The following is a 21,759-nucleotide window of genomic DNA, read 5'->3' on the forward strand; positions in this document are numbered from 1 at the left end:
GACACGAATTCATATATAGAGACGCGATTTTGAAAAGGTGATAGGTTTAAATAGAAAAGTTTCTAAGTACGGTTGTCTGATGAAAGTGAATCGGATACAATCTTATTTGAAAACCAAGAAAGTAGCGGATAAGATAAAGTGAATTGGGACTCGTGAGGTTATTCGGATGACCACTTCAGATAATTCTTCGTTATTACTGGCATCTGTTAATCTCGCTTTACCACTTGGGACTTCACTTGAAGTTGAGCTTCACTTGACAAGTAGACATCACTTTTGGTTAAATGGCCAAATCCGAACGAATGTTAGGAATGATGATTCTAGAACGATCTCATAAGGTGGTTTCATGAAGTTTTCTGTTTCGCCCTACTTTGAATGAGACTTTGAAGATCGAATCTCGCCTGTAGACTAACCTCACTTTTGGGGGAAAACATAGAGATGTCATCTCGTCAAGTGGCAGGGTTTTCTGTAAGTATTTGACATGGCATCTAAGTCTTGTGGCAGCATGTGTAGGATCCATTTCTTTATGTCTAGCTATTGGGGTTGACACGATGTCATTTCAAAATGGTAGTTAGAAATTATATGCACTAGTCAAATTTGTGAGCAGATAAATGATATCAAAGGGAAAAGAAATAAGAGAGTGTTTGGCCATGCCTAAAAACTGTACCATTTGGTTCTATTGCAATGTCGGTTTCATAAAAAATTTCATCGATATGAACAAAGAGAACGTGAAAATAAGTTCTTAACAACTGATTAATTACTTTCGAAGCATTGAGAGCATTTGAAACATAGGGATTGTACTCGACCTCTGGACAGGCTGCGAGACAGCGGCATTGTTCAGAGATTTCGTGAAGATAGGCTCAGGGGTTTAACAAAGAAGCGATGGATTTCCTTGTTCCTACTTCAATAAAGAAATCCAGAGAACAGACGTTGTACAATGCTATTGTTCTTTCTATAACTCTCAGGAAGTAAGTCCAGATTATACCCCCTTTCTTTTGTCGTTAAGAACTCAAACACTCTCTCCCAATTCAACAAAATAGAGCACACAAAAACACCTGCAAACATTACATCAGAAACTTAACTTAGAAGCCGGACTTTTTTTTTCAGCTACAGATCAACAATCAATCGATAAACCAATCAGAATGTGCTTTGCAAATCGAAGTCGCTGCAAGCGATGCAGCAAGGAAACCATCCAATACGTTTCCAAATGTGAGCAATACCCTGAGGTCACCACCCAAACCGCCACTCACGCCATTCGAGGCCGACATCGCCGAATCAGATGCTGCAAGGAATGCAGGCGCACCGAAAGACAACAAGCTGCAGAAGAAGCCGAATCAACCACTATGCATCACCAACAAGCCAAAGCTATCCTTGAATGGCAAAGATTGGAGCGACCGCTTCCATTGACCGATGAAGCTATTGCTAGTAAGTACACTGATCTCTTCATGAACCAAGGGAGACTTCATCCTTACTGTATTGGCTTTACTGACATGCATAGAAACTGTATTTCAGGACACAGACAACATCTTGCGGCCCGTTCTAGGGAAATCCAGGAAGCACTTGATGAAGTCGAAAGTGTATTGACTGATGCTGAAATCGAAATCATCTCCATGGTCCTCTCCGAAGACGAGATGTTCGACGAGTGCATTCAAAGACAAGCCGAAATCGATTCTGGCGCCAGAACCATGACTGAATCCGACAAGGGGTTTTCATTACACGAAGTTGGTAGCACTCGAAACTTCAAAAGAGCCATGGAAACGATTAAATTGGCAGCGAGAAGAAACAACTTTGGAACTTGGACCGCAGACATGCCGGATCGTTATGTTGCCGAAGACAGAGTTCGTCGGGAAATCATCTCCTATATCGACGCCTTGGAACATGCTAACGCAGATGATGACAGAATCGACAAATTCATCAGCCGGGTCATGCGCAAATTTCAAAAGGATGAGGAGACCTTCGACTTTGATCCCAAGGCCCGCACCTTGACGAGTGAGATTCCTATATGGGGCAGAGTCGAAGATCGCAAGACCTTCTGCGAATGGAAACACGAGAACGAGCAATCGTTAGAAAACTTCACGGGAAAATTTGACCGATGGTATACACTTATGAATCAGTATCGAAAGTACTTGGTAGAAGTTGCCCCAGCCCAAGCCACTTTATTCTCGATTTCACGAAACACGATCGCTGCACGCATGTTTCGGGCTCTCGCTGGGAGACCCGAACCAGCATCATTAGCAAATGTACCCGAGTCCAAACAACCCGCACTCCAGCCTCACGATAATTCCGATGACGAAGTGAGTTCCTTGGAACTAAGCGATTACGTTAATTCTGATTCCGAGGATGATCCTTCTAACATGGCATTATCAGATTCCTCCGGCAACGAATCCAGCGGAATAGAGATGACACCCTCCCGACAACGAATCCAGCAATCCCTTGCAGGACTCGCGCAATTGGTTCAGATCTCTAACGAATTCATCCGCGAACTCCCAGGTCTAATCGACACCGGAGCTGCCTATCTCAACCAATGCATTCGCTTCTTAAACGACCGATTAGCTAGCGATAGCAATCCAACAGAAGCAGAATGGGAGATTGTTAGACAGTACACCGCAAACGCCATGGAGATGCTCAATCATTTGAACGATGAACGAAATGCCAGAGCTAGCAGACAAGCCGAGCAAGAACAACCTAGTGCGTGGCACGAACCAACACCAGAACCAGAACCCTTTTTCGTTGATGTCACACCCATGGAGGTTGGGGTCATTGAGGAGGAACCCGATGACATTGCCTATGGCCGTCGCAGTATCTTTGGTCTTTCATCGCCAGCGGAAGGCAACGAATGGTTACGATTAGAGGAGGAAAGTGAGGATGGAGAAGTTTGGCGTGGTGAATTGTTTGAAGAGGATGAATAGTTGTTTTGGACAACTTCCTTTGTCTTCTCTTTCATTTCATTATTCATTGTCCTTTGTCTTTTCTAAACAGCTTTGTAATGATTCACGAGATATGACGAACTTCTCTCTTTCTTTATTGGGAGTTTGGTGGAATCTGGGAACCATGGGAAATATAAAGGAAAAATGAATGGCCTTGTACAATATAGAACAGAACATACATTTTATTTATAGAAAATAGGAATTTAGATAACAAACAATAAACCTCAATTCCAAGTGACATGTAAAATGACAGATTCGATTGCGACCCTCATAAGTGAAAATTCATCTACACATAATGTACACTAATCATTTCCCCAAAACAAGCACTCGACTGTAGAAACCGCTCAGTCGTTATCCTAATAAGACCAATGGGTCACTTATCATTATAAACATCTTTGCTACTTCATTTTCGATCCTAAATCTTCATTCACCCTTTTCCCCAAAAGAAAAATATCAGTAGAAACATCTTCATCTCCGATCACTCCTTAACCCTCAAACAGATCGTCTTCCCCATGATTCGACATCTACCGAAAGGTTCGTGAAATCATGAACCACAAATCCCAGATATGAAAATACACCATTCACCCTCTCTCTCACTCAAAATTTCACCGAGCATCTCTTCGCATGTACTTCTGCATCCTCACTTTCACTTTCACCTTCACTCCCCTTTTCCTTCCTCCACTTCCTCAATATATTCCCGGGAAATTCTTAGCGCAGCGCCAAATCACACTTTCACCTGATCTCAACTTGAGTTCTCATCTCTCGTCTTGTTTTTCCACGCACTCTCTGCTCATTCCTCTCCTCTTCTTTCTCAATGCGATTGATCACAACGATTGCCACAATTCCAAGAACTTGAATCGCGCTCTTTTCTTCTCTCCCCTCATCTCATCTCACCACGAGAAGCTTTTAAGATCTTGAGAGCAGCAAGCTCATTCTCTTATGAGCAATGCATATGAATGCGAACAAATATCGATGGATCGAGTACAAATGTTGGGAATAGACAAATACCAATGGTTTCACAGATCGAATTAGATTACCGAGTCCCTGTAGCCCACATCGAAATTTCCAGCTGCGTCAAACAACTGATCGCGTGGCAACTCCGAGTGCGAATTTATTTCATTGAAAAAGCAACTGTGTTTTGATTCTTTCTCGTTCTTCAGGCGTAAATGTTCACATGTTTGCAGTCGTGGAGATGAAGTGAAGAGTATTCAAGCTGATGCGATCTACAGGACCTCAATCTCATCTCAAACAATTCATCAGCGCATGACAGGTAGCAGGTAGCACTAGACCGTCTCGAAATCATGTGTCGTTTCATCTACAGTCTCGCAGCCTGCGGGCACGGGTTTATAACCGGTAAGCAGAAACGCGAACAGCATCTAGCCTGGGAGGCAGAATCGAGTCGAGGAAGTGCTCCCCCTCCTGCATGTTCTACTCCTGAAGCCGATCTTCACGATGTGCAAACCTACGAGGGCAACTGTTACGATGGCAAGCAGAAGTTTAGCAAGAACTTTGGTCTGGATATGGTAGAACTTCGCGAGGAAGCCATTCTCATCAAGCGCGACATGAACAAGGCAATCCTAGCTGCTGATGATGTGTATACTGGAAAGCAGAGATATGAGATCTTGAAGCGGTTCGAGCTCTACAACCAGGCTTTCGAAATGATGTTTGAGGACGCTGAGCATGCACTCCAGAGTGCTCAGGAAGGGCTTATTCGCGTTCAGGGAGAAGTTGATGGTGCTAAGAAGGAAGCTGCTGAATGGAAGAAGTATGCGCGCCTCTTGAAAGTTGACGAATAACAAAATGGGGATGTGTTGAAAAGTCGTCTTTCCGTCTCGAAGAAACATAATGCATGGTATAAAATCTAGAAGTATCAGTCAGGTAGCTTAAACTTAATGAAAAGCCTCCGCACTTCATATCACACAATCAATTGAATCACGACTCCAAAATATCTGATGCTCTATAGCTATGAGAAAAATTTATAAACGTAAAATTGACTGGGTATAAGTGTTGTTAAAACGCTAAGTATCATGTTGTTGAAAATGCATCATTAAAAATCATAGTTCCACCTCCTCCTACTCTTCCCCTTTCTTTCCCTCCCTCATAATCTTACAATAACCAATCCAGGAACTTGCCCCATGCAGTCGTAGGTATCGGTTCCACCGGCGCAGAACTAGCATCGAATCTGCCGGAGAACAAGTCCACGTCCTTCGATCTCGATATTTTAGTGCTCTTGAATATTTTCCAGAAAACGTATGGTGCGATGTAGATGACGATACCGATATAACTAGCAATGAAATCCGCCGTGCTCCAATTGCCCTTGATGAAGACACCGAATCCAGAGAAGATAACAATGATTCCGGACCCAATAGCACCGACATATGCGGCGAGTGGTTGGCAGCGTCCTTTGAAAGGAAGGTTGTTACGATCAACGCCTTGAGCGACGCAAGCGTGATGGTAACGAATATAACAAATACAGAGAGTCATCCAGGCAAGAAGACCCGCAACCGTACTAAGGTTAAGAAGCCAAGTGAATGCCTGTGCTGCGCCTCCCGAACCGAGACTTAGGTATGCTAGCGGACCGAATGCGAAGGATACGATGACAGCCCAGTATGGTACACCCCATCTGTTGACCTTAGCGAAACATTGGGGCGCTTGACGATCGACTGCCATGGCGACAATCATTCGCGCACCAATGTAACAGTAACTGTTTCCAGCGGACCAGGCGGAGGTAAGGATACATGCGTTGACAATAGATGGGAGGACGGAGATGCCGGCGTTCTTGATCGCGATGACGAAAGGTGAGGAATTGGCGTTACCGGTACCACTTACGAGAGCTGGATCATTGGAGGGGATGATCATTCCGATGAGAAGCGTACCGAGGACGTAGAAAAACAGGATTCGATAGGTAACACGCTTAACGGCCTTGGGGATCGATTTATGTGGATTTTCGGTTTCCGCAGCGGCGACAACGACGGTTTCAACACCGATGTAGGAGAAACTGGCGTTGATGAATGCACTGAAGAATGCGAGGAAGTTACCTTTGTTCCCGGTGATTCCATCGTAGGGAACGAATGGACCTGGATCTTTCCAATATCTAAACCCGACGGACTCGTGATTGGGTGCGCCTCCGGCTGTGATGACGATAGAGACGATAATCAATCCTAAGAAACAAAGAATTTTGATGGAAGCAGTGACGACCTCTGCTTCACCGTAGAACTTGACGTTGGCGATATTGATGAGGAAAATCGCGACGAGTCCTATAGAAATCACGAGAGCGGGTGTGATGTCTGTCCAGTAAGATACTACGATGGCGGCTGCTGAAACTTCCGAAGCAATAGCAATGGTGTAACAATAACCGTAAGAAATGGCGAGAGTAAATCCGAGAGCGGGATCGACGAATCGAGTTGCAAAATGGGGGAATGATCCAGCAGTTGGGAACTGTGACTTGTAAGCTTTTGTTTGGTGAATGTCAGGTGATTGATCTGTGAAAACGTACCAGAGTGGCCAGTTCACCAATTGACTCCATTACACACCAAAGAAGAAGACCGACAACACTGTAAGCCCTAAAACCACGTTAATACCAATTCGAGCATCGTAACATGGAAACCGACTAGGTGTTGACTTACAAGAGTAAACCCAAAGGACCAGCATTTGCTAAAGCTGCACCAGTACCGATGAAAAGACCCGTACCAATACCACCACCAAAACCAATAAAGGTAACATGTCTAGCCTTCAATCTTCTCTGTGTGTGTCCCACACCACCGACACCATAAACGGCATCCAGATGACCTGAAGCCGAATGAACTACCTCTCCATTTGCGATATCTGGTTTTCCCGGATTATCCAATGAAGTTTGAGACGGCGTCCCGTGGATACCCAATTCTTGTGAGGTGTAAGTCTTGTTCGACATGGTGGATACTTTGAATGCAGCTAAGAATTCAATTCTCTATTCACCAATACGATATAGACGCTTCTCAAAATAGATGAGAAGATGGATAGATGTTGTAGAATAATGGTAATGAAAATAAGAAAAAAGTGAGCGAAACATCAACGCGTCTGGATAACTTGACACTTTTATTCCCTGTTGAATAAAAATTCTCCATCCCTGATGGAAGCACGCCATCACCAAGATAGTTGTCGAAATATGAGAGAAATCCCTACGTTTAGTCTAGACATCGGGGACCATCCTGTCCTTTGAATAGTTGCCACAAAAAAATGAAATTCTCAAGTAATATTTTCACATTAGGACGAAAGCACGGGAGAAAAAGTTGATGGTAAGCATTCAGGGGTTTTACTTGGCTAGGCTTAGTTCGCGAAGGATTTTGCTTTAGTCCAACAGTCTAACCGTCGGAAATGATTTCATATTGCGGTGGATCTTCGGCATACGAACAAAAGATTGGGTCACATGTTGACCGTCGAACCATCCTTTGCGTTGCTTTGCTTACCTAACACCCACTCGATGGAAAGTTCCAACGCCGCCACTTTGCGTATTCGGTGGACACTGGTGGTGACTGGATGCTACCTAGGTGCTCCGTAGATGGTCGACTTGATGGAGGGCTTGGTGGGCTCGGTGGGCTTGATGGGCTCGATGAGCTCCTATACCGGATTGTTAGAATACCACCCGGATCATTATTCACGGAGCATCGATCGACTTCTCATTCGTTAGCTTTGTTGATGTGAGCCAATTGTCCCGCCCAAACATATCTACTTTCAAAGTTGCAAATCTTCTTCGCGTGTCCTCCATCTCCCACTAATGTCTTCTACCTTTGTGAGTCCCTCTTCGCGTCTTCTAGTGAAATCTTAGTAAATTGTCATGAACGAACTAAGTAACCGATCAAGGCTCAGCTAAAAGATATAAGGTTTTGCATCATGAAATTCTTTCACCGTAGGCATGCTCCGTAATGTATTCGTAGCGTATGATTATAGTAAATCCGGAGGGAAAAAAGGAAGAAAAATTCCAAGTTAAAACAAAAATAATGTTAAGTCAAGGTGGTCCTCAACTCGCAGAATGCGACTTCTGTGGATCGAACACAGTGCCTCCAGATTAATGAACCGAAGTGAACTTCAGTCTGGCGCTCTCCCAAGTGAGCTAAAGTCGCTGGCAGCTTGTGTTAATTGTTGAAAGGGCGACCAGATTATTGTAATATAGAGGAAGTTTTGATGCGGTGAGAGTTCTCCTTCCTTATATACCACGCTTTTTGAGTTCGAAGGCGATATGACACTTTCCTGTCCTGTCCTGTCCCGTACTAGGTGTGCCATATCCATTTCCATTTCTCACAAAGGTCACTCCATTTTCAACAAGTGACCTTTGTTGGGAAATCTTATTTTAAGCATGGAGCGGTGCACGACAGCCAGTCGATGTAACAATGGATGTAGATTGCATATCATGATGCAGTTATACCAGCCACTTGGGCGAGCGTGAGAATTGTTGACCTTGCAACTCCTCAAGATAATATATTTGTAATTACCTGGATAAGAGCTAATATCTTACACTGAAATCCAATAACTAATCGTTCACCTCTATTCATAATCCAACCGCTGGGTATCTATAACGCCATAGAGAAATGCTCGCTATCTCTTCCTCTCTCTCTAATCAATTCTCTGCTTCTTATCTCTTCCTATCTCTTCGTCTCTCTCTATTCAATTCTCTGCTCCCTATCCGGCGCGAGTAAAGGATCTTCTTCATCTAATGTTGTATCACCTCCATTTCCTTTGTACAGAATATAATGCTGAACAATGAAAATTACATCGAAGAAGATGCTCACGTTGCCCAACATGAGTTTGACCGGATTGCCCGTTACTCCCGACCAATCTCCCTGGAGGTAACTATCAATTCCTAATTGTAAAATCGATAGAACTCCACCTGCGAAATCGAGTAATATTCCCCCTATTGACCAGCCAGTTGTGGATCGATTGCGATAATTCGTAAGAACTTGCGGCATATATTTAACAGTCGTGATAACAAGTTTGACATATGATATGACATAAACCTGTGAAAAATGATGTTAGCACAAGTGTAACCAGATGTAACCAGATGATGCAGCCTCATGTCAACTTACCACATCGATCCATGCCCACCCTCTTACAACATCTTCATCCTGTCGCGCAATGACAATAACCACCGAAGTCGCGACTCCAACAATGCATGCTACCGACAAACCCATAATAGATTTGCTGACTCTTGCGCCAGGCCCCCTTTTACCTCGTTTATCAAATCCCCAAATTGATGGTTCATATTGTGATATTATGACAAAGCACATAAAGAGGGCGTGAACTGCGAAAGCGAGATCATTGAATTGAACAGTTGGGGTATGCCCATTATTTCGCAAAGCATATTCACGTCTGATTTCTGGCGCATAAAGGAATGAGACGGTAGATACAAAGTATGCAGCAAAGCCTAGCACGTTGAGGAACGGGAAATCGATTGCGGCTCCTGAAGTAGATTTGCGCCTAAAGTTCAAGATTGGTTGGGGATAAAAAGATAGCGACCAACATGTTGTGTATATCCAACCGAATAAATAGGAAAGAAACTGAAGGAATGCAGTGGTCATTGTGAAGACTATGTCATGGATAGCGACAATATATAAATGAGGGTATCGATGTCAAAGAATTCAGTAAATGAAGAGTCAACATGATCGAGGTCTCATCCAAGTAGGCCATCACGTGTGAGCACGTACTAAATTTAGAGTAACATTGAATGATTCAATTCATCCCGGAGGGTACCGGGATTGTAGCGTGGAATTTTATCTTGATCTTATCGCAATAGTCAGTGCTGTTGACTTGATATCTTATCAGATTGATGAGATCCCTTTATCCGTGTATCACTTCACAAAACACTTCATGTCACTAACATCGTCCATTGTTCGAAGAGACTTCAACGAAAAGACTTCAACGAAAATCTCTAGTTTTTCATACGTCCTCATACAATTTTACAACAGTACATCGAGGTTGCTACTGCAACAATAGAAGAAGTGCCTCGCTAACCATGCCGCCTCTCACATTCCTTGATCTCCCAGGAGAAATTCGTAACCACATCTACCAATTACTTCTCATCATCCCACCCATATCAATACCCCGCCGTCTAGGAACTGATCCACATATATATCCACAAATTCTATCCATCTGTCGAAAAGTCCATGATGAAGCCGAACAAATTCTTTATGGTAGCAATGTCTTCATAGCACATCCCAACCTCCTTACGGGACTGCCGCGCTTGCGTTGGAAATATGATACTATCAGCTCCTCCAAATTGATATCCATCATCAAAAAATACTATATAATCGTTCGACTGGATTGCGATCCGAATTTCTCTGCAAAGAAAGCAGAAGAAGCTTTTAGCGAGGTGGATGAATTGACAATAAGGGTTGAACAATCTGCGTTTAGGGGTTCAGATTATAAGGTTCTGAGACTCTTTGAGGGTGTGCGAGGAGTGAAGAAAGTAAGGATCTATGGGAGTGTGACTGGTTTTCCTGCATATGTTGAATGGTTGCAGGGAGTGATGATGACGCCGAAGAAAGTTGATGTTGCACCGTTTCAAAGCGAGAAGAGTAATCTCATCAGCGATCCTTGGGATGGAAGTTGAGATGTTCTGTCTAAGTTGTGCTCGCGCCCGCTTTATCTTCACTTCAATAGTTGGATCTGAAATGGATGGCTATACAGTTGTGACGTTAAGTCAATTTCATGGAAACTTGCACACTGGAGCTTGCATATTGCGTGTGTTGCAAATAACAAGTTACCATACAACTTGCACGATGCAAGTAAGATTACATTGGATCTTTCAAACATCCACTCAACGCGAGCACAGCATGAGAACAGGCCCGGCAAATACACCTTTATCAGGGCAACTACATGATCTATGGGATCACTGGTGGGTTTCAGCTGTGCTCCAACTTGATCAATGTAGTCCATTAGCATTCGACATCAACCAAACTCCTAGTACATGGTTTTTTCTGTCTTTTTAAAAGACTCGAAGTCCTTGGAGGATCCATCCTTGATATGAATGTAATATTCCTAGTGAGCTGAACACGTAAGATTAAGCAAAACTTCTACATTAGCAGACGTTTGCAAAAGGGATGTTGAAGATTTCAGACAATTCCAATCTTGCCAGGGAGTCCATATTTCATTTGATTGAAGTCTCCCTGATGAAGATGAAGATGAATTGAAATTGTAAATTCGGTTGGAGCTTCTAGACAATTTGAATGTTTGAATGAGTTCAATCTCTCAGGTGAATTGAAACTGTTGGGATTGGTTGAAGATTTCAAACGAGCTTTTTCGGCAGAGACACTCGATAAACTCCATCTATCGTCACCGACACACATTTAAAATACAATTTTGATTCACCTTACAATTGATATTATGACGGGGCATGATGATGTATTGAATACTGTGGAGGAAATGTTATAAGACGAAGGTGGGAATATATTTCTTACTTTCTGAACAACCTCTTACCTTTTTTTTTTCCACCAACAGAGCTGTTTCCCGGAATGGTGGGAAGCTACAGAACAACAAACATCGATTCTCTTCTTCTCGCAACTTCTCTCTACTACAACAACTTTATTCGACAACCATTTTTCTAATCATACTTCGATCTATTCTTCCAATAATACTCAACATTCAAAGTCCTAAATATGGCCTCCAACAGCGATTGTCCCTTCTTGAATAAGGTTCCTTTAGAAGTCAGGAATCAAATCTACAAAGAACTACTAGTCAACAAGATTTTGGGCTCTGCAGATTCTGTATCCAGAAGTGCGAGCTATGGAGCTGATACGAAGTACGACTTATCCCCACAGGTATTGAGAGTCTGCCATCAAATTTACGCCGAGGCCGTGGATGTTCTATACAATGGAAACACCTTCTATATCGCGTGCTTTCGGGTAGATAATCACCTTTCTATGGATATGGATACAGGAAGTGATGATGAAAATCCAACGGCTGTACAGTACGTCGAAGGACCTCTTGTGGAGCTGTGCCCTCTTACGAGATATCAGAACAACCAAAGCAGAATCCCATTCCCGATTCCAAATCTTGGTAATTACTCTACTGTTCCGAGAGTTCGCAAGTGGCGTGTGGTAGTTAGCAGGCTCACATCTGCTGGTGGCAGTTGGGACCCAATTTGGAGTTTACGTGACTTTTGCGAAGTCATCTTTCAAAATCCTCCGCTATCGCTGGAACTATTGATTCTGCCTTGCGGCTTGGACTATGGTTGGAACAACAATTATTCTTTCGACAGCTACGAACAGATCTTGAAGCCTTTGAAAATCCTCCGCAATTTCCAGACATGTGCAATCAGAGAAGCTCGCGCGACCGATGTTCCTGATATCATTAAACTCGCTGATGATGGGATGGTGAAGAAATTTACAGAGGGAGATCAAGCTCTAGCAGACTGGGAACTTCCTATGGATTTGAAGATGGAGATAGAAATACTTATGACCGGTCAGCAGCCCCTAGATGTCCGCCACATGATGCATAAGAACCTCGTGGCTTACGCGCGAACCTTTGAGCGGCATCGACCTTACAAAATGCAAATGGGCTTAAGACGAGAGGATATCACACGGATTGACTCTAGGTGTCTCGAGTACGCTGAGTTCCTCGACACAGGTTCTTTCAATCCTTTTATCGAACCAACCCTTCATCCACTTGAATTCGAACTTCGCAACTGTCAAGACGCCGTCATGAATTCAGGCGAAGACGAATGGACATTCAAAGAACATCGCAAGCACGCCCTAACGCATCTCGAGCGACAATGGAATCAAATCATGATAGCAAATCATGAACTCACAACGTTTATAAAGAAAGAGAAAGTTCCCGGCGGCATATTCGATGCTGTTGAGAGAAAGAATGAACAATTAGGATTCTCAAACAATACATGGGAAGTGCGAGATCCAGATAGGGAACAAAAGATTTGTCTCGCTTTAGTATACCTCAAGCGCTACGCAAAAGCTTTCAAAAGACATTTAACCTCTGCAATAGAATCCCAGATCCACTTCCAACGAGATCTCTACAACAGCCATTACAAAAACCTACCACGCGATCGTCTGATCAAGCACTTAATGACAGATCACCAAGTCGGCAAAACCCGGCACTTCATCACAAAGTTCAGCACGGCGGTCGACATGTGCGATCAACAATATCTCGAGATCTTGACGGCACGAAAGGCGCTCTTCGACTACGACGGATTGGGCGAATATGAATGCGGAGATTTCAATTTACATAAGGGATTGTCGGTGGAAATGATTGATTGGAGCGTTAATGAGCGGGATATGACGCCGCAGCAATCGTTGGATTCGGATGATTATTATGGCGAGGATAGTGATGATGAAGGTGATTGGTCTAGTTATCTCTGAGCTTCTGGGTCTGGGTCTTTTGAGCTGGATATTGTTTGCATCGAACAGCGTGGATGATTGCTTTCATGACATGGGGTTTTCATTGTTTTCATTGTAGGAATAATACAAGCGGGTCTTTATTTCAAGGATTATAGGGGTTCCCTTTTGTGTTGTGACTTTAGTTTGTGATTATCTGTTTAGGGGCATTTGAGAAATTCAAGGATGGAATGACTTGATTATTGAATAAATGGGTCTTCGAAGTAGGAGGAATTTTCCTAAAATGTTTGAAAGCTTTAATATTGAAATCTGAAACATTGTATATCCACTTAACACATTCAAGCGCTCAAAAATATGAGGGTCTTCACAAATATCCATTCTAGAAAAGATACATGCGACAAAGATGACCCAACTCAAAGAAACAGAAACGATCTGCAAAACCAACGTAGAATTGCAACTACTAAAGGGGAATCCTGCATCACGCACTAAACGCCCTCGTCAATGTGCAACCGATGCACTCCCCGATTCTAATTGTGACGCCAGCCCAAATACCACTACCTCGTTCTGCCTGTCCTAAAATGAAACGCAACCCAATTGAGACCATTGATTCGACTAGCCTTTGGCTCAATTCCGATCAATACTATCCAGCTCTGGGAAATACTGCGCTATTTTATTTCTGCTATCAGAATTTTTGGTCAGTTCTGGTGTATCAGGCGTATCTATGTAATCTACTCCTGATATTCCACTTGATGATCCAGCATTCATTGCATTAGCTGGTATTTGTACAATTGCAGGAGCAGGAGCCGCGGCACGTTTCTTTTTGGTGTTGCCTTGTTCTCCAGACTTGTTGGATGAAATTGAGGGACGAGATGCTGCTGGTGTGGCATGTCTAATATCTGAGATTGCTGGTGTATGTGATGCGTTATTCACCGTATTCGGATCATAATTTTCTCTTGGTGATAGCATAGCCGATGATGGATTAATTGTTCTGGCAAGTGATTGATGTAATAGTGTAGATCCAGTTGGAGCTGGTGTAGGAGCTGGCGTTGATTTTTCATTGGTAACGAGGCCCTTATCAGTAACGAATTGAGAAGATCTCGAATGATACGGGTTGTGGTTATAATACTCGTCGATAATCGGATGTACCATAACAGTTTGCTTGTGAATTGTCAAAGTGGAGTTGGTTGGGACTGTCACCCAGCTTTCTGTAAATGTATTAGAAATGTCTACTCCACATGGCTGCAGTAATAGTGCCACCAGACAAGCGAGTAAATGAAAATGCAGGATTTTGACGAGAGCCCCTGAAGAAATTTGAAAAATAAATCACTAGCCACCACACGAACTAGTCGAGATTTAGTCCTCGCCTGATTTTCGCCTATCTGCTGATGTGCAACATAAAGACGATTTTCCAATTCTAAGTTCTCGTTTGGGTGATCTTCACGGGACCAAAGTCTTCAGTCAATAGAACTCGGTTGTGGCAATGCCTACCGCTTTTTATCTTGGCCCTTGGCAAGATGAAGCAGTGGAGTATGGGATACAGAAGTAGGAAATAAGTGAGAATAATTACCTCTTTCGAATGTTAACGGTTCACTTGCAACGAGGACGATATCAGCACCCTTATCACGACGATCCATTTGATATTCGCCCTTGTTACTTTTGTCCTCCCATGTAGTGCCGGAAGAGTAGTACAGACTAGCTGCCTCATCGGTTTTGCTACTGACATAACGAGTACAGACAATGCTATGTCCGTCGGTTATTGCAAAATTCAACAAGCTTCGAATGTCCAGGTTTTCTTCCTCGATCGTCTTCTCTGGGATTGCGGCAATGAAATCGTTGATCTGCTTAATGGTAGCTAGCATGGCATGCCTTAAAACAGTTGGACCAAATCCCTCGGCTGGTGGAGCACTTGGGTTATGACCCATTCTCTCGAGTGTATCTAGGTACAATGCGAATGCCCATTCACTGTCGGTTCCTCCGTGAACTCCAAGATACCATTTGTCGGCCAGTCTTTCACCCAGGCGTCTTTTTATGTGTTTCCAACCACCCAATCCACCATTATGCATCCACATCAAACTGCCGTGGGAGAAAGGGTGGCAGTTATCATCGCTGAGGGAACCTTCGGTCGTAGCTCGTACGTGAGCAAATATGAGTGGTGAAGCGGTCTTTGAAGCAATTCGTTGAAGGTTGATACAGTTCCACGCAGGAATAGTAGATGTGAAGATACATGGCTCAGGTCCAAGTTCAGGTTCTGTGTAATAACCAATACCAAATCCATCGCCTGCAAAAATTATGAGTCACCGTGTTCACGAATCACGAAGATCAGAAACTACTAACCATTGTGAGGTCTTCTCATGTCCAAACGAAGACGAGAGTCGAAAGACTGGTTGAGAATTGAGTGGGTGGGTTCCAAAATAATTTTAGAAAGCAAGATGGCATCTGAGCCTTTATATACCTTACTATCATGAGTATTCTGCTGCTATGCAAGAGTTGAAGTTGTTTGGCTCACCAGAAAGCGACACATCTTGTCTTTCGTCGAGGTTTAGGTTCTTGAGACTTCGATACTCTGGGGGCAATTCTCCGGAAATTCAGTGAATACAAATAGGATATGGTTGTGCAATATATGTTGCTAATAAGTCAAGGAACGTTGGAAGTTGTTTGCTCACACTCAAGGGAGCAATCGCGAGGCTGAAGGGGAAATAACGGTATGGCGTAATCTGTTGGGTGCTGAGACATAAATTGAGATCCAAGCCCAACGGATAAAAGAAGCAAGCTGAGAAATTCCAATTTCGGCAGCAGTTTCGTTTATAATATGTAGATCCAAGAGTATGTACAACAAGGAGTTGAGGATATGTAGAGGAGATTTAGCAAACAAAATATTATAATTGTTGTGGAGTTGTTATCGTCTGATAACCCCTCAAGGCTGGACATTATGGGGGTTTCCTTTGATCTCATTCCCTCTCAGCCGCCCGCCAAAATTGAAGTTCGTTATCAAGCCACAATCACAGCTCACTAGCCACAGATATTGCACGCCACTTCTGATTCGACCTTTATTCATGCAAGAACATGTGGAATCAAACACCCATATACTAAGTGGACAACAAAACCAGCAGAATGAAATTTGTTGCTTCGTGATTTTACACTTCCCTAAAGGATTGATACAATCTTAAGTTTGCCCAGTATGAGTGGGAGGCTGCTATCGGCGAGGCTTCTGCCCGCAGCTCAACGTATCAACTCGCAATCTGCCAGACATTTCCATCATAATGCGGTATCTACTGCTGGTGGTCTACTCAGATCAGAATCCGCCGTTCGTATTGCAAGAGGAAGATTATGGCCGGCAGGACATACACCATTCTCTAATGCTGTAGTCGTTCGAAATGCTTCATTTGTTCGCATCCTACCAAACATATTGTTGAAGTTTGCAAGAATACCTGCTCTTTTCGCCGGAGTGACTGTTGGTGGTTTAGCATATATTCAATACCAGGCCACCCGTTAGTTTATCCGCTCCTCCTTCTGAAAGCGTGCTAACTTTAGACATCTGCAGAGGCTGGTAATTATGTTGCAGACATCTTCAACTCAACGACGAATACTGTGTCTGGAGTAGCAGGTGGTTTGTTCGGCAGTGCAAAAGATATTGCAAGTCAAACGCGAGAAGGATGGGAGAAAACAAAAGAATCTGTTGAGTTGCCGGAGTGGATGCAAAAGGTGTTACGGATTCATGAAGAGATTGGGGAAGGAAGTGGTGGAGGTGGGGGTGGGGCCCTGGCGGGGAACCACCTAAACAAAGTAGAATGGGAGCTGCAGCTGCAGGAGGAAGTGCTGCCGCCTACGGATATGATCAATATTCAGAAGACGATAGATCTCCTGCAGTTGCTGCCCGAGATGATCAAATGATGGTTTTGACCAAAAAAATGATTGAGATCAGAACTATATTGCAGACTGTGGGACAGTCAAACGCTCTTACTTTACCATCAATTGTGGTTATTGGTTCACAATCATCGGGGAAAAGCTCTGTGCTAGAAGCAATCGTAGGACATGAATTCCTACCAAAGGGTTCAAATATGGTTACACGACGACCCATAGAGTTAACCCTCGTCAACACCCCTGATTCACAGGCGGAATATGGAGAATTTCCCGCTCTTGGTCTAGGAAAGATTACCGACTTCTCGCATATCCAGAGGACATTGACGGAATTGAATTTGGCCGTTCCTGACACAGAATGTGTTTCCGATGACCCAATTCAGTTGACCATCTCGTCACCCCATGTTCCTGACTTATCCCTCATCGATCTTCCTGGATATATCCAGGTTGTTGGTGAAGATCAACCTGCGCAACTGAAGCAGAAAATAGCCGATTTGTGTGACAAGTACATTCAACCTCCTAATGTTATTCTTGCTATTTCTGCTGCAGACGTGGATTTAGCCAACTCAACTGCTTTACGAGCAAGCCGAAGAGTTGATCCACGAGGTGAACGTACTATTGGCGTCATCACAAAGATGGACCTTGTCGATCCTGCTAGAGGAGTCTCCATCCTCAATGATCGAAAATACCCCTTAAGGCTCGGTTACGTTGGTGTTGTGTCACGAGCACCACAACAATCACAAACTAGATCATTGTTCAAAGCAGGAAATGGAAGCATCTCGGAAGCCATCATCAAGAATGAGCACGCATTCTTCTCATCTCATCCTGTGGAGTATGGACCTGATGCTGGCCTAAATGTTGGTACTACCACTCTCCGTAAGAAGCTTATGCATGTACTCGAACAAACCATGGCGGCGAGTCTTCAAACTACTAGTGATGCCATCCACCAAGAGCTTGAAGAAGCGACTTATGAGTTCAAGGTTCAATATAACGACCGACCTCTGTCTGCAGAATCTTACCTTGCCGAGAGCCTCGACGCTTTCAAGCATTCATTCAAGGAATTTGCCGAAACTTTTGGACGACCACAAGTTCGTGAGATGCTAAAAGAAGAGCTTGATCAACGAGTGTTAGATCTTTTAGCAGCACGTTACTGGAACAGACCTATCTCGGATCTTTCACCTTCATCACCAGAACCTAATACCCTAGCCGAGCTCCCAACAGCTGACCCAGACTCCCTATTCTGGCACCGTAAACTCGATGCCTCTACTTCTGCCCTCACGAAACTTGGTATTGGCCGTCTTGCAACTCAAGTTGTAGCCAATGCAATTCAAAGCCATGTTGATCGGTTAATATCTCAATCGACGTTCGCTGCTCACCCATTTGCTCGTCAAGCTATCACCGATGCTGCAGCTGGCATTTTGAATGAGAGGTTCTATAGTACAAGTGATCAAGTTGAGAACTGTATAAAGCCATATAAGTTTGAAATCGATGTTGAAGATAGTGAATGGTCACGAGGCAGAGAAAATGTCACCTCTGTGTTGAAGAATGAACTCAAAGCTTGTGAAGATGCATCTAAGAATTTGGAGCAACATGTTGGTGGAAGAAAGAAGTTAAGAGATGTGATGAGTTTTGTGGATAAAGCTAGAAAGGGTGAAATTATTGTTGATGGTGACGCTAGTGGTGCTGGTGGATTCAGTTCTGCTTTATTGCAAAAAGGTATTTTCATATCCTCTTCTTCCACCTTTTATGCAAATTGCTAACACTTCAATCAGGTCGTGAAGCGGTCTTCCTCCGCGATCGCTCCACCCTTCTTGCTCTCCGACTCAAAGCCCTCAAATCCACCCAATGTGCCTCCCTCAAAAACAAGTACTATTGTCCCGAAGTCTTCCTCGACGTCGTCTCCACCAAACTCACTTCAACTGCTGTTCTCTTTTTAAACGTCGAACTTCTCTCCGAATTCTTCTACCAATTCCCTAGAGAATTGGATCAAAGGTTAGGCAGAGGTTTAACAAAAGAAGAAGTTGAGAAATTTGCGAGAGAGGATAAGAAGGTTGAGAGACATCTAGAAGTTATTAGGAGGAAAGAGTTATTGGAGTTGGTCTTGGGGAAAATGGAAGGGTTGAGGGATTTACGCGAGTTGGATAATGGGGAAGCGAGGAGACCTCAGAGGGGACCCAAGAATGGGAGAGGAGGACCTGGAAAGGAGGGTGTGAGGGGCCCTGGTGGGAAAGAAAATGGAAGGGGTGGATGGAGTTTGTTTTAGTTGATAAAACGTTTTGGCGAAAATGGAATGTGAAGGGGAGGTTGGATTGATGGAGAATTATTAGCAGGCGAGCAAGCGAAAGCAACCAACAAATGATTACGGCGTTAGGGATTGATTGAAAAGGAATAGTACGAAAATATTGTATATCCTTGTTTGGGTCGATGGTTGTTTGGTGGTGGTTGTCGAGGAGACACCTATTCCTTTATCCGCTCTACATGACATGATGAATGCAACGACTTTTTTTTTATGTTCTCAGTCTTACCTGGCATCCATTGTGTTTTACGTGCATATGTCCTAGACTCAAATGTGAAGATTCGAATTTGCGGGAGGCAATGAAGATTTGGAGCAAGATGCCGTGATGAGTATGCAAATAATGGTATATTGAATGTGATCAATGCTATATGCGCTACGAATCATTGCCCCCTTTTCCATGAAAACCGTGGATGCGCCTTGTTACATCAAGAGGTGAATTGGAACCAGATATCTATTAATGGATGCCAATTGTCCAGTCCGACCAATACTCATAATCGTTGGCTCATACAAGAAGAATAAACATGAAAGATACCCTAATAAACTCATTTACCATCAACAACCAATTGCGTCGTTACTTCCCATTTCATCCCTCCACCTTGTCCATATCCACCCCCAAGTCTATTTCTAATTAATGTCTTGATCTTCTCTCTTAATTTCAATACATTTCCTTCATCGCCCCTGACTCTTAATTTGAGATTTGCCATACACAATCCATAATGTACTTGCCAAAATCTCGCTTCTTCAACTGTGGAAACTGTGGGTTCGGACTCAATTTCCTTCATAACTTCTGAAACTCCAGCACCAGAGTAGGACATCAAAAGCATGAGTCCCTGAGCGGTAGCTAGACGGACACCGAGAAGGAACATGGAGACCGCGATGACGGTGCAGAGAAGACGGTCGAGCCAGATATAGAGAGAGATGGTTAAGAGAGGAAGGAGAAGCATGATGGTGCTGCAACTCAGAGTTAGGAAATGCGAAGGATTTGAGAGAACGGAAGGGAGAAATGATATATAGGCGAAACGCATTGCTTTTCCTATTCGTGCGTGGTTCTTAAGCCCAATTGCTGAGACGAGAGTCGCTACTATTGAGAGTAAAGCGGCGGTATCAACCGAGCCGGGACTAACTCGTTGATGGGAATGAGGGTGATGAGGGGAATGGTCGCCTAATCCTTCCAGAACATGTTTTAGGTTGTGAGATATAAGGTCAAAACCCATAAAGAGCAGGAAAACCGACATGGCGAACCCCGCTAACACTTCTGCGCGTTCGAGCCCGAATGGATGACGGATAGAAGATCGTTTCCATACTTCGAAATTGCAGAATACATCCACCACGACACAAATTGTGGCAGATACGGCATCGAAAAATATAAGATGGGATAGTGCGGTAAGGGCGAGAGAACCTTGGGCGCTATAGAGGACGAAGGCAGATATTAAAGCGTGGCAGAGACACCAGGTTATTCGCGTAGTTTGTTCTTTGGACATGCTTTTCCATGCTTCTTTGAAGGTGGGTATGGGGAGAGAGGCGGGGAGTGCGAGGGGTGCTCGAGGAGGTGGTTCGAGGAAGATTTGATGTTGAGTTGAGACACTACTGTGTTTATATCTATGACCCTCCGCTGGCCAATATTCTGGTACATTGTGTCAGTTAAGAGATCTAATGTCATTATTTAACATTCGCATACCGATTTGGCAACTGGCGCATCTTTTATAGTTTGAGTCTGAAAGTTAAAAGGATTCGCAGCTCCTCTGGCAGGTGGTACACTCATCATTCCGTCTGGTTGAAGGTTGGGACTTGAGAAGCCCGAAGGAGGAGACATTGGGGTTCCCATTGAACCAAATCTACCTGAGTTTGAGAATGTAGGTGAGAGAGCATTGGGATCCAAAAGTATCTCCGAGTGCACGGTTCGTGAAGTGACATCTTGGTGTTCCCATGTATATCTGCCTTGCTCTTGTGGAATAGGAGTTGGAGGAGTGGGTGTCCTCGGGGGTGCTGGAATAGGAAGGCTCGAAGCCATGGTTTGATATTTAATAATTTTCGAGTTTCATGAAAACACGGTTCATCAATTGGTTGAAGATATCATCAATTCATCCATATATTATGCGCAATTGGCACGAAACGTTTCGTAATTCGTCATGGAAAGTGGTTGTGATATATAAATGGATCTGGTAATCTATCTGCTTCCTATTTTGGATATCTAGACCAGGGATAAGTGTCACCGCCCGGCATTATGCAAGACGGTTGAGTTACGTAAGCTAGATTTTACCTCAATTCAACCTCGTTTGATATTAAGCTTAAGCAAAGCTCTAGACCCAACAGACCCCATATTCAAAGCTTTCTCCATCACAACCATCAGAACTATATTCAT

At 43.7% G+C, this 21,759-nt stretch overlaps 9 protein-coding genes across 9 annotated transcripts; 5 read left to right on the forward strand and 4 right to left on the reverse strand.

Annotated features, from left to right (window-relative positions):
• Positions 1–1,139: 1,139 nt before the first annotated feature.
• On the forward strand, positions 1,140–2,906 carry Bfra_001581sa (uncharacterized protein; the record flags this gene model as incomplete). The annotated part of the gene is made up of 1 exon (XM_037332008.1): positions 1,140–2,906. The coding sequence occupies one exon, from the start codon at positions 1,140–1,142 to the stop codon at positions 2,904–2,906; it is 1,767 nt and encodes a 588-aa protein (XP_037196162.1).
• A 1,319-nt stretch (positions 2,907–4,225) lies between these two features.
• On the forward strand, positions 4,226–4,720 carry Bfra_001582 (uncharacterized protein; the record flags this gene model as incomplete). The annotated part of the gene is made up of 1 exon (XM_037332009.1): positions 4,226–4,720. One exon carries the CDS (start codon positions 4,226–4,228, stop codon positions 4,718–4,720), a length of 495 nt encoding a protein of 164 aa, XP_037196163.1.
• A 310-nt stretch (positions 4,721–5,030) lies between these two features.
• Bfra_001583 (putative amino acid protein) lies at positions 5,031–6,834 on the reverse strand (the record flags this gene model as incomplete). Its single annotated transcript, XM_037332010.1, has 3 exons — positions 5,031–6,362; positions 6,421–6,487; positions 6,551–6,834. The coding sequence occupies 3 exons, from the start codon at positions 6,832–6,834 to the stop codon at positions 5,031–5,033; spliced, it is 1,683 nt and encodes a 560-aa protein (XP_037196164.1).
• Positions 6,835–8,560: 1,726 nt separating this feature from the next.
• Positions 8,561–9,475, reverse strand: Bfra_001584 (putative lysosomal cystine transporter protein; the record flags this gene model as incomplete). The annotated part of the gene is made up of 2 exons (XM_037332011.1): positions 8,561–8,914; positions 8,984–9,475. The coding sequence occupies 2 exons, from the start codon at positions 9,473–9,475 to the stop codon at positions 8,561–8,563; spliced, it is 846 nt and encodes a 281-aa protein (XP_037196165.1).
• Positions 9,476–9,909: 434 nt separating this feature from the next.
• Bfra_001585 (uncharacterized protein) lies at positions 9,910–10,506 on the forward strand (the record flags this gene model as incomplete). The annotated part of the gene is made up of 1 exon (XM_037332012.1): positions 9,910–10,506. One exon carries the CDS (start codon positions 9,910–9,912, stop codon positions 10,504–10,506), a length of 597 nt encoding a protein of 198 aa, XP_037196166.1.
• A 1,045-nt stretch (positions 10,507–11,551) lies between these two features.
• Bfra_001586 (uncharacterized protein) lies at positions 11,552–13,267 on the forward strand (the record flags this gene model as incomplete). The annotated part of the gene is made up of 1 exon (XM_037332013.1): positions 11,552–13,267. The coding sequence occupies one exon, from the start codon at positions 11,552–11,554 to the stop codon at positions 13,265–13,267; it is 1,716 nt and encodes a 571-aa protein (XP_037196167.1).
• Positions 13,268–13,867: 600 nt separating this feature from the next.
• Positions 13,868–15,764, reverse strand: Bfra_001587 (putative glucosamine 6-phosphate synthetase protein; the record flags this gene model as incomplete). Its single annotated transcript, XM_037332014.1, has 4 exons — positions 13,868–14,448; positions 14,811–15,521; positions 15,578–15,719; positions 15,750–15,764. 4 exons carry the CDS (start codon positions 15,762–15,764, stop codon positions 13,868–13,870), a joined length of 1,449 nt encoding a protein of 482 aa, XP_037196168.1.
• Positions 15,765–16,421: 657 nt separating this feature from the next.
• On the forward strand, positions 16,422–19,364 carry Bfra_001588 (putative mitochondrial dynamin gtpase protein; the record flags this gene model as incomplete). The annotated part of the gene is made up of 4 exons (XM_037332015.1): positions 16,422–16,731; positions 16,785–16,994; positions 17,045–18,817; positions 18,874–19,364. The coding sequence occupies 4 exons, from the start codon at positions 16,422–16,424 to the stop codon at positions 19,362–19,364; spliced, it is 2,784 nt and encodes a 927-aa protein (XP_037196169.1).
• A 575-nt stretch (positions 19,365–19,939) lies between these two features.
• Positions 19,940–21,408, reverse strand: Bfra_001589 (putative cation efflux family protein family protein; the record flags this gene model as incomplete). Its single annotated transcript, XM_037332016.1, has 2 exons — positions 19,940–21,009; positions 21,066–21,408. 2 exons carry the CDS (start codon positions 21,406–21,408, stop codon positions 19,940–19,942), a joined length of 1,413 nt encoding a protein of 470 aa, XP_037196170.1.
• Positions 21,409–21,759: the final 351 nt, after the last annotated feature.

Source organism: Botrytis fragariae (assembly GCF_013461495.1).
Source record: "Botrytis fragariae strain BVB16 chromosome Unknown tig00000006, whole genome shotgun sequence".
Lineage (NCBI taxonomy): Eukaryota > Fungi > Ascomycota > Leotiomycetes > Helotiales > Sclerotiniaceae > Botrytis > Botrytis fragariae.